At 36.5% G+C, this 12,436-nt stretch overlaps 1 protein-coding gene across 1 annotated transcript; it reads right to left on the bottom strand.

Moving 5' to 3' along the window:
* Positions 1-55: 55 nt before the first annotated feature.
* On the bottom strand, positions 56-12,352 carry opn3 (opsin 3). The gene is made up of 4 exons (XM_051918132.1): positions 11,717-12,352; positions 9,170-9,489; positions 2,631-2,882; positions 56-918 (listed from the first exon to the last, which is right to left on the bottom strand). Exons 1-4 carry the CDS (start codon positions 12,039-12,041, stop codon positions 652-654), a joined length of 1,164 nt encoding a protein of 387 aa, XP_051774092.1. The 5' UTR covers positions 12,042-12,352; the 3' UTR covers positions 56-651.
* Positions 12,353-12,436: the final 84 nt, after the last annotated feature.

Below are 12,436 nucleotides of genomic sequence, written 5' to 3'. Positions count from 1 at the left end.
ATATTTACTATAATAGAAAAGGAAAAACACACCTCTTCTCAAGAAGGAATGCAAATTGATGTAAACTCACCAAAGTTTAATACTTAAGGGTTTGTACAAAGTCCTAATCTAAAAATTGAGCAGTAGAAATAGTGATGATGCTTGACTTAGTTTCAAAAGGACACAAAGTTTTTCTCCAGGGGGCGCTGTGGATCTGACAGACAGTCTGGCTGAGGTGCCGCATCCTTTGACAAATGTCCTCCAGGAGAGTCCTTGTATGAACACTGTGTTCCTAATCTATCTGAGCACACTCACTAATTTATTCTGCTCACGGACTTGCGACCTAAACTGCTGGATATCTCACCATCCCATGGAACTGGGTGAAGGTGGAAGTTTCAGTGTCAGAAGAGATGGAGAACAGGAGAAGTTGTTATTGATAATAAATAACTCAAAGTCATTTTCATTAAATACTTACAGCAGTTACAAATGACATAATTCACACAAGTCCTGATCATTACACAAAAGTTAGTTTGCATTACTGCTGCATAAAGAAATCCTTGTTTCCATGTTTATGAAAAGAGATGTTGCTGTATCTTCTGCATATTATAAACTTTCAATTAGCGTGATATTAATGAACTTCAATGCCATTCTTTAATGTATCCGCTGCAAATGTCAAAGGGGTCGAACCTGAATTGCATCGATGTCTGGTACATCATTCCATTTGGTGGTGATGTCCAGAGGATGAGTGTCATTGCTAGCGATGATGAATACGATGGAGGAAGAGTTAAAGGTCACTCTCTTTTTGGGCCGGTCGGCGCGGCTATGTGACATCACAATGGGGCGTACAGGATGTTCGATGCGGGTCAGGGGGCGGTCCTTAATGGTGTGCTGCAGACTGGCCAGGCGAGAACAAAGCATCTGTAACATGCACCTGCGAAACTGACGAATCAGAAAGAGGAAATACATTCATCAAAATGCACTACACAAAATGACATACAATACATTCAGTAGGCTTCATATAGACAGACAGACAGATAAAACGGAACAGGCGTGGGTACTAATTAAAGTGTTATTTCACCCAAAAATTCTGTCATTAATTACTCGCTCTCATGTCGTTCCACACCCGTAAGACCTTCGTTCATCTTCAGAACACAAATGAAGATATTTTAATGAAATCTGAGTGGTATATGACTCCTCCATAGACAGCAATTTAACCAACACTTTCAAGGTCCAGAAAGGTACTAAAGACATTGTTAAAACACTTGACGTTACTGCAGTGGTTCAACCTCAATTTTATGAAGCAACGAGAATACTTTTTGTCCACAAAAAAAAAAAAAAAAAAAAAACTTTATTCAACAATCTCTTCTCTTCCTCGTCATTATCCTTACATAGCTGATGCAGTAAGCACAGTGAAGCCTTCCGTGTTTACGTCCGAATGCCGGCTCAGTATTGGCCAAAGCTGATCACGTGAGCAGCACAACGCATGTGTGTGATGCTGACGCAGGAGCCGGCCAATAATGAGTCGACGTTCTGACGTAGAACCCGGGAGCACTGGATGTAAACAATGTATGAGAATGACACAGAAGAGAAGATATTGTTGTATAAAGTCGATATTTTTATTCTCGTCACTTCATAAAATTAAGCTTGAACCACTGCAGTCACGTCGACTTTATTAACGATGTCTTTAGTACCTTTCTGGACCTTGAAAGGGTCAGTTAAATTGCTGTCTATGGACGAGTCATATACCTCTCAGATTTTATCAAAAAAATCTTAATTTGTGTTACGAAGATGAACAAAGGTATTATGGGTGTAGAATGACATGAGGGCGAGTAATTGATGACAGAATTTTCATTTTTGGATGAACTAACCCGTTAACAAACAAAGGAACTAACTAGAGAATGCAGGAAAACAGGAACAGAGCTAACAATGAAAATGAAACTAAAACAGTACATACACATTACAATATTTGATAACTTCCTTTTAAAATCAGACAATACAAAAAAAAAAAAAGAATGATTTGAAGATTGAAGATTTTCATGTCTAAATTTAAAACTTAAAATTATATATAATTAAAAAATCATTATGCTCCCAAATTCATGGAATAATACAGGTAAAATGCTGCTGAATATAGTATAAAATTGTATACAATAATTTTATTTATCATTATTTAATTATTTATAATATTATTTATTATTATTTTACTGTATTGCATTTATTTTAAATCTCAAAGGTAATTTCTTATGCAGTTTGTCAATGGTTTGTAACACTTCTCAGAATCACCCTATGTTGACTTGAGCTAGTATAGCCACTTTTCCACCGAAATTACCCGGAACAATTTTGTCCCAGGAACTTTTTCCCCCCAGACCTGTTGCTGTCTGCATTTACATCGCGGTCTAAAGTACCGTGAAGATTAAGTCGGACGTAGGACTGCGCACGACTTTCACGCTTTCCCAGTTCCCGCTGGATTTCGTCCTCCGCATATAAGCTTAATAAAGCCTGAACCTAGTCGTCGGTCCATTATATTTTAAACTCCATTGTTTATTTGAATACCAAACAACTCTTACTGCACGCACCACAACAGACTTTTAAGAAACACGGCTTAAGTGTGTGGACCAGACCTGCCCTCAATAAACTGAGTGACCCCTGCTGACCTTTCTGCTCATGAAGGCGTAGATGACGGGGTTGTAGGCAGTGCTGGATTTGGCGAAGAGAGAGGGAATGATGGCAACCGTAGGGGAAACGATACTCTTCCTGCCAAAGGCCTCCAGCATGGAGACCACAGCATAGGGTGTCCAGCACACCAGGAAACAAGAAATCATCATCAGGAACATCACCGCCACTTTCTTCTCATAGCGTAGAATCTTAATCGTCTGAACCGTCTGCAGATCCTGGATAGAGCGCAACTATAGAAACAGAACAGATGACATTTGTCATAAATCAGTTTAATTTGGTAAAGCGCATATCACACGTCCTAGAAAAAAGATCAGGTCATTAGTACAGTATAGTACAGTAATTAATTACACTGTTGAAGATGCAATTAGTTGTTACTTTTTAGAGTAACATACTTTTAAAAGTAATGAGTTACAAAAGTAACTAATTGTGTTACTTTTTATGTAAAGTAATGCACTACATTACTTTTGTGCTACTTTTTGTCACCTGGGCTGGGCTTGTTTGTTTTTTAAATAACAAAAAACAAAAGTTCTATATATTTTTGGCAAATGTAAAGGCCATTTCATACCAAAAGTGAAATGATGCAGAGAAAAGTTAGTTCAACATTCTTACTTCAGCAATAAAAATGAAAAAAGAAACACAAATGTGAAGTCATTTTTGCTTATTTGTATGGCTGAACTAGATCATCGAATGTCAGCAGCAAAGACATTGGTTGGTTAAAGTAAGATTAAATACACAAAGTATATATGTGTTATTAAACATTTATTGCAGGTTTGCGTAATATTCCGAGTTTGCATTTCACGGTTTTTATTCATTTTGAGGAATGCTGAATCTGTTTTTGTGCAAGTGAGATGACTAAATGCATTCTTACATTTAGTCTAGAACTACAGTAACCATTTTACACAGCGCATTTAACACCTCTGCACTTACAATTTCTTTTATCTTGGGGACAGGAGAGGTGTCAGTCAATAAATGGGAAAACAAAGTAACTTGCATTACTTGTTTGAAAAAAGTAATCTGATTACATAACACTGGTCATAACAGATTCCACATAATATATTGCACGTAATGTTCATGGTGATGATGAAGATATATATTTTCCCAAGCTGATTGGCTTTAGACAGAGGTCATATGCTCAAAAGCACGACGCCCTAAGAAACTCTTATGTTGTTGCTTCTTTAATTAAACATATTTTCTCTGACTCACACATACATTCATTCATTATTATCACACAGCTGCAAGAACAGCAATAAAATTTGCTGAGTTTGATTAAGCATCTCTCAGAGCCAATATTACCTGCCTGCAATACCGGAGGCTGCACTTTTAGGACTGCAGCAGTTTCAGGACCACATTTCTAGGACCCTAGTTTTTGTGACAGCGCCATCTAGTTTAAATATTTAAACAGGGTTACCAATGGGTAGGTTTAGGGATTGGGGTTGGTTAGGACAATATGTCAATTAAATTGAATCAATAGCATTACCAACAGGTAGGTTTAGGGCTAGGGGTTGGTTAGGACAATATATAAATTAAACTTAATCAATTAAACAACTAAATCATTGCTAGGGTCCTAGAACTGCGGTCCTAGAAAATGCGGTCCTGAAAATGCAGCCTCAGAGCTCCTGCCATTGTGTAACTAAAACAGAACTGGGTCACCACTTGGGGGCGCAATGTCGTTGATGGTTTTTCAGAGTTTTTTCCTGAAATTATTTTGTCAATCTGAAGATGGCTTTCCAAACCCAGTATAGTCAGGAGGATAGTTGTTTAAAGCTGTCATGCTGCTGACATGGCACATATAAACAACACCTTTATTAAGTAACTGATTCATTATTTGGGTAGACGATAAGGTATACATTTTTGGTTTATTTACATCAAGATTTAGGTTAAAATTTATATAAATATGTAGGGGAATGTGTATAAATTTAGTTTTTTCATTTTAAACAGCTTTTCTTTCACTAGTTCATAATAAATGGTCCTGTAGTGGAACAAATGTTTTTAAACTGTGTTATAAATATAACTATACGTAAAATTTATACATTTATATGTAATCTCTCAATTTCTATAACTACCCATTTTAATAATTCATTCATGAGTGAATTGGTTTACCAATTCATTCATGCAGTTATTGATTCCCTTATTGATTCACCGATTCATTAACGCATGTATTGATTCCCTGATCATTAACGCATTTATTGATTCCCTGATTCATTTATTCACAACCATGTTTACTCATACAGAACAATCAAGACGTGATAAGCTGTTCTGTACAACACAGGCAGTATGTTCCTCACAAGTCAATCACATTAAATGTGCAGTCAGAAAAAAAACAACAACCTCAGAGCACTTTGTAAATCCTCACTCTGGCAACAGAGAAAAGATGAAATAGTGAATGAAAAGAAGCAGTCTGGATGATTAAGAAACCCCTGCTGTGCGTTCTGGGGTTGATTTCGGAGCAAGAATACCAACACTGTGTATGTGTTTATGTACTTTCAAGAGAACAGGGGCCTCGTCTGGTATTGTGCCTTAAGGGTTTAACACTTAGTAGTATTGACTTACTTTCTGCAGTCTGTAAATAGTGCACTTTATGAAGCTTCCAAAACCGTGTTGAAGCAATCTAAATTATTAAAGGTGCTGCCAGGTTTTTGGCTGTTTCACTGGATTTTCTTCATCTCAGTGGTGTTGGACTTTAAATTGACAATTACTATTATGATTAACTTCACAACTGAGCTGTTTGTTCCTTTCAATCTATGCAATTTTCTGTCTCAAATCAATAAAATTCAAAATGTAATTTTGTGTGTTTTGCTGGTGTATAGTCTTCTGCTCATCTTCACTTTGTTGCGTGTGAGCTGCGGGTTGTTGTGGTTTGTTTAATTGATTAATTATATATATATTGATCACAAAAACAGATAATTCCACACCAAACATATGCCATTGCTTCAGCCAGTGTTGCTGTTTTGAATGCTTTTCGTGGGAATCAACCTACAAATGGCTTACTTGTTGTGACTGTCTCTGTACATAAAGCAGAGATAAGAGAAAGTATTTCAACATCAAAAAAAAAAAAAAAAAAAATACACACTTCAGTTTATGGTAAGCGTATAATCACTTGCAGATCATTTTACAGCAGTCCTGCTCTCCCACCCCTGGGCAGCACACCTGATAAGATCTGATGCACAGGAGCTGCGCTGATGAAAACCACAAGCTATTTACGTGCACAATCACCATCTCTGCTTATTGTTTGAAGGCACCTTCAGACAATATGCTTTTAGTTGAAATACAGAGTGTGTCTGCCCCATACACTGCTAGCTTGACAGTGTGTTTATAAAGAACAATAGAGAATGATGAAGGTTAAAAACAGAAAGAAAGAAACTGAAGTGACATGCAAATCACAGATCAGAAATGAGATGACAAGCAGTCTCAAGAAAAACGTTTGACAACAATGGTCAATCAAATTTGCTTAGCAAGTGATTACTTTGAAAAAGTATAAATGTACAAATGCCCCTTATTTGATTTAAAAACAAATGAGTTCACCATACAATTTTCAGTCTTGCTGTCTCTACATAGGCAGCAACTGTGCACATCACACATACAGCCTTCTGCATGTGAAACACACTAGAGACTCGACTCACAGTTGATTCCAATACAGTGTGAATTTTTAATTAGATGGGTCTAATTTATAGATACTTTGAAGAATTTAATGAAATATACAACTGAAATTTCTCTTGACATGCCATATTGGATGTATTTTTTTCACCGAGCTTGATGCAATGTCTGTCATGTGATGCTTTAAAATACAGTTTTGTTTGTGCCTACATACATATACTGTATATATATTGGGGAAAGTTACTTTTAAAAAAGAAATGCATTGCAATATTGTATTACTCCCTAAAAAGTAACTAATTACACTACTTAGTTATTTTTTATGGAAAGTAATGTGTTAAGTTACTTTTGCGTTACTTTTTCTTACTTGGACTGGGCTTGCTTGTTTGTTTTTAATAACAAAAAAAGTTCTATTTTGAAAAATGTAAAGGCCCTTTTACACCAAAAGTGAAATGAATAAACCTCAGGCTGAAGGAAGTGCAAATTCACCCTCTGTATAGTAGACGGCACAGCTCAAACCTTTCAGCTGTGCTGGATTTCATAAGAATAGGATGCAGGAAAAGAAAGTTCAACACCTTGACTTCAGCAATACAAAACACACACATGTGATGTTTGCATTTCACTGTTTTTATTTATTTTGAGGAATACTGAATCTGTTTTTGCTCAAGTGAGATGAGTAACCGCATGCTCACATGTAGTCTAGAGCTACAGTAACCATCATGTTTACACAGCGCACACAATGCCTCTGCACTTACAATTTCTCTCGACAAGAGAGGTGTCAGTCAATAAATGGAAACAAAGTAACTTGTGTTCTTTGAAAAAAGTAACTCCGATATTTTGTTGTAAATTTAAAAGCAATGAGATACTTTTACTAAAAGTAATCTGATTACGTAACTCACGCATTACTTGTAACGCATAGGCTATATATATATATATATATATATGGGTCAATGACGTGACGGGTCATTTTTTTGTCCAAAGGCCTTAATAATAATAAAAAACAAAGATATGACATCCAAAGTATGTAAGGTAGTACACCTAGATCTCTTTTATCGAATCCAAAAGGTTTTAATTATATTTTGCTACATATAAAGGTATTTTAAAGATTTTGAAGTGTCAAAAGGTCATTTGGTTTAACCGTCCAAAGGCCAATACAGCCATTTCATTAGTGATTAAAATATCTTAAAATGTAATAAATGTACATATTTTTTATTCTGACATGATTTTATAACATCATATATCAACATAGTGCAAAATGGCATTAAAATTATGCATAGAAGTCGTTGCTTTGTTAGGAGAAAGAATGTCCGGAAAAAAGAATTTTATCCATGTCATTCAGAGTAACCAATATAAAGGGACCATTTCGGATCAAGTCATGCATTCAATTTCATGTGACAGGATGTGACATCATTCAGACACCTACAAAGGAACACACAGTTGTGAAGCAAAGTTACTAACTCTCTCTTAACTATTTGAAAAATTCATGTTTTCACACATCAGGTCATTCGGTACAACCGCTATAAAACATGGAAAATGTTGTAATATTTTAAAAACTTATACTAAATATAAAATGTTTGATTGTCCTTTTGCTAGCTAACTAGATATCAGCCTGTTAGCATTGTTTGGAAATATCGTCATTTGGTATAACCGAAAGTGTCTTTCAGTAAAACTGAAATTTTGGCTAAACCGAATGACTTTTTTGGTGACAAATTTTGTCCATCTTGTAAAAAAATGACAAAAACGGTGTTAATTGATTATAAAAACCACATAATCTCATTGTTAACACTTAATAAAACTTCTAAATTAATTATATCTCCATTAGGTTTTTTTTTACACTTTTAAAAACCTTATTCATCAATAACTTAATTAATTAGCCTAGTTTTGGGGAAAAAAAATGCATTAAAATTATTAACGCATTTAATGCACTCGTCCCGCCCGAGACCTATGCAGTTCATCTTACATTTCATACAGTTGATTGGTGATGATGCAGGGCATATATGCCCCTAAAATTCAAGATATCAGGGGAAAAATGCCTGTGTATAAGCTTTTGTCTCATCATGATATCATTTATATCATAATATAGTTAAAGGTGGGGTATGTATTTTTTCAACATTTTCATACATTGTTGATATTTGAAATGAACCCAAAGAAACCCACCCCTCTCTTCATTGCTCTGCCTCCAAAACTCACCCTCCTTACTCACACGTGAAGCGGAATCAAAGCAGCCTCCATGTCTGTTTTCAGGCCTTCCCGCTTAACTCTCTCCAGCACTGGAAATCTTTCCTAATATAAACGCGGGTCCTAAAGCACTTGCCCAGTCATAAACCTTCATTCCATTGATATTTTTTGAGCTGTTTTGTATTGTGTCTCATCATCTCTCTTTCTGTGTTTTTTCTTTCTTCAAATCTCCCGCTTTCTCGTTCTGTCTCCACGACCGTCATATGCCCACTAATGGTGACTGGTTACACGTTTGTTGTTGGTGTCTGCCTAACTGACTGACTAACTTCCAAACAGTATTGTTACATAACACATACCCCACCTTTAAGCAATACCACACGAGTGCTGTTTTTGTCCCGAATAGCACGAGTGCAAATGTGATATTGATTTTATACACAACAGTTCAATAAATAAGAAGTTAATATATTGTGTTATATTTTAGACACAATATTGTCTGCTTTTGCTCAATTTTGCCAACGAAAATATTACCTATAAAGCCATAGCAGAACAATTGTGCGTCTCTGAGCAACACACAGCGGTGATTTAACCCATAAAAATAAATGTTGGTATAAATTAATGTATTTAGGTTTATAAAGCAATATTAAATAATATTTTTGACTTGAAACCAGTTAATTTAGATGGTATCATTTTTAGGTTACCATTTTTTCAGTTTGTGGCACACATATTTAAAGAAAAGTGTTTGCCTTACCATTTTCACTGTATACAAAATGTTTCCATAACAGTAGGCCATGACACCCACAGGGACAAAGAAGCATCCGAGGAGGAAGAAAAGAATGAAGGAAGCATCATTGGGATCTTTAGACGCCCAGTCGAGAGAGCAGCCTAACTGATGGACTTCCAGCGTGTAGCGATTCCATCCCAGGAGAGGAGCTCCAGTCCAGGCCAAAGAGTACAGCCAGATGTGTGTGATGGCCCTCCAGGCCCATGGGAAGTCAATGACCTTGGCATGAACCACACGGATGTAGCGCTCATACGCCAGCCCGGAGAGAGTCATGATGGACACGATACCTTAAAGGATGAGAAGAGAGATAAAGAGACAGCTGACCTAGATAAACAGACAGACAGACAGACAAACAGATAGATAGATAGATAAATAGATAGATCTTCTTTTACAGAAATCAAGCTGCCAGGATACAGTCCTAACTTCAGCAGACAATGGATCACAGTAATTGGTATCATTTCTTTTTTAGAAGTAAATAACTGTATCTCTGAATGGCAGTATCCACAGAGACTACTCTGGCAAGAGACTCGCAGACACATTCCCCCAATTACCCAGACATCCACAGTCCTCTGTGACAGATGCAGGCCGGTGGGGAGACAGCACTAGCGTGTTTCCTCTCAGCTGTCAGAAGTATTCACATACAGACCTCTTTTTACATCACATAGAACTGGGCTTGGTAATTTTGATGTAGAATATGACGCAGAATTACACATTAAGCTACATCTCATAAAACTGTTTTTTTTATTTAAATGAGTCAATTCGCAAGGGAGCAAAAATGGAGGTCAAACAACTGTAGAAGCATAAAAGGGAGCCAATTTCACATCTATATGCATCAAATGAGGCAATACAGAAGCAATCATGTGTGATGATAGTTTTTGGACTTAGAAAAGTGTGACCTTGGGGGTGCAGGTGCATAAAATGACCATATATCTTTCAGAAATGAGATTACAAAGCTCTTCTCAAAGCATATCCTCTCACAGATGTGTTGTTGATATACTGCCAGTTATTTCTGGTCCATTAAAGTGTCATTATCAGACTCTATTTGACTTTATCTTTCCCTGCACCAGATGGACATTTATTTTAATAAATGTGTCACAGTTGTTTACGAATGCTTAGAGTTGTGCATTTGCCTTTTGCTGTAAACAATATCAAATAATTGAGCACAAATGTTCTTATGACCATAAAGCTGCATCTGATATAATTAACTAAGTTAACCATATCATACCTTTCCTTTATATAATTTGATTCAGGTGCAAATCCCTCAGTAACTTGAATAAGATTGCATCAATGAGTAGAGGATGATCAGTGACATCATTTGGGGTAGAAAAGACAAAATGACAGAGAATTTTGTTGAAGTTGCCTGCCCTTAAGATTTTGAAGAAAAAGACTACAATCTCACGTCTATTCACAAGTTGAAAAAGATAGCTCTCAACAATATATCAAACTGTCCTCTGATTTTCTAAGATCTTAGCAAAAGACCTCAATATGAACATTTCTCATCAAATTATTACAAGACCAAATGTTTTCAGGTATGCTATCCAAATTCATTTTATGTTAACAATGCAGTCTCTTTTGTCGCCTATGTTATATTTCTCATATTTATGATATTACCAGCGATTCCATACTTACAGGTACTAACATACACCTAAAAGTTAGCACATTACTCCAATTTGTTGTTATATACACATAAGATAAGATAATTTGTCGTGAGGTAGGTATATTGTCAGAAAATCCTGTCAGACTCGCTGCGCGCGATGATCCGGTGAGTTTTGACGCGAGTGAGAAATGTAGGGAAATGTTTCGTGCGTCGACAAAATTCGACATTCACAAAGCTGAAATAATATAAAGATAATATAAAGAATCGCAACTTACTCACAATTTACTTAATGTCAGGCATTTGTGGTAGATAGCGTCCCACAAACTAAGTAATGTGGTAGGATCTACTGTACGTTAGTATTTTTTACTGATGATTACGTTCTTTTAAAACCAAGTCCAGTTTTGATCCGGTTTGGCTTCCGTAGTAAACCTACGCAGGTATGTTCACGATGATTTTAAATGATTAGCTTTTGCTTATTTAATATGTGCTTAGATGTGCTTTCTATAACGTTTTTAAAATGTATCAAGGTATACCTAACTGCAGCAAAAATACAACGCCGTGACTTGTAAAAACGTTTTGTTCTTAACATTTTCTCTGGATTAACACAGCAACCGTCTTCATTCCTTTAATATAAGACCATTTTAATGACAACTGACCAAAACACTTTTAAAAATAACAAAAGTTTTCAGATAGATCAGACAAGGCTACAGTCAGACGAATAGACTAGCCATGACCAAACCCCATTAAGAAATAGAACAAATAGGCTAATCAAGTGATCCGTTATCTGTCTATTGATGAAATAAACATTTAAGAAAAAAAAAAAAGTAAGAATGCCGTCTCTGAATTCAAAGTATAGTCTACTTGAAAACTTATTCAGGTGACTCTATCCATACATGAGGACTAAAGACAGAACTGACCGAATAAACTGTTGCTGAATCCATCCCAAACACATGTGGCAGAATTAAAGACCCATTCTCTCTTCACGCACGAGACGAATGTGAAATTAACTCCAGTGAGGGACACCAGCAGATCGCTGACACTTATATTCACTATTAACAAATTAGTTGGTGTTCGGAGTCTCTTGAATCTGAAGTAGAGAATAATGACGATGATGTTATTACAGAAGCCCAGGACACCGATAGATCCGATGGTGAACGTCAGGAGTTTGTAAGTCTCATCGGCGAAAATATAGTTATAATTCTCCAGGTTAGTCTCAGGCGATGTTTCATTGAAAGAATTCATTTCTTTCCTAAGTGAATTTCCACCATGGTCACTGAAACGCCTGAAGGTCAGTGACCCGATTCAGCAGCCCGCGTCCAGAAGGAAACAGAGCAGTCGACCAGTGATTGTAGTTCAGTATGTCAGTAAGGCAGAACTCGCATGAAAACGTCACCTACATCCAGAGAAATGAGTTAAAGTTCCTTCTGAATCCACAAGAGACCTTCCAGCGTTTGCTATGATTGACTGTCACTGCTGACTGAGCGTAGTGATGTTCAGTGTGTAGTGCGCTGTTATGAACACTAATCAGTGACGGTGATGTTCCGCATCTACTGCGCTGTTTTGAAAACTTATGACAAGAACGGCGGTGATCAGCATTTGATGTGCTGAGAGAACAAATAGCTAATAATAGTGACGAA

The sequence above is a fragment of the Ctenopharyngodon idella genome, chromosome 13 (assembly GCF_019924925.1).
Source record: "Ctenopharyngodon idella isolate HZGC_01 chromosome 13, HZGC01, whole genome shotgun sequence".
NCBI lineage: Eukaryota > Metazoa > Chordata > Actinopteri > Cypriniformes > Xenocyprididae > Ctenopharyngodon > Ctenopharyngodon idella.
The sequence above is the reverse complement of the archived record's forward strand: the minus strand, read 5'-3'. Positions and strand labels throughout refer to the sequence as shown.

Excerpts from the sequence above, each read along its gene's own strand:
- opn3 (XM_051918132.1), bottom strand. The coding sequence starts at position 12,041 with ATGAATTCTTTCAATGAAACATCGCCTGAGACTAACCTGGAGAATTAT. Across the intron at positions 2,883-9,169 it reads TTTTGTATACAGTGAAAATG|TTGCGCTCTATCCAGGATCT; the intron begins GTAAGGCAAACA and ends CTGTTTCTATAG. Across the intron at positions 919-2,630 it reads ACGCCTTCATGAGCAGAAAG|TTTCGCAGGTGCATGTTACA; the intron begins GTCAGCAGGGGT and ends CTGATTCGTCAG.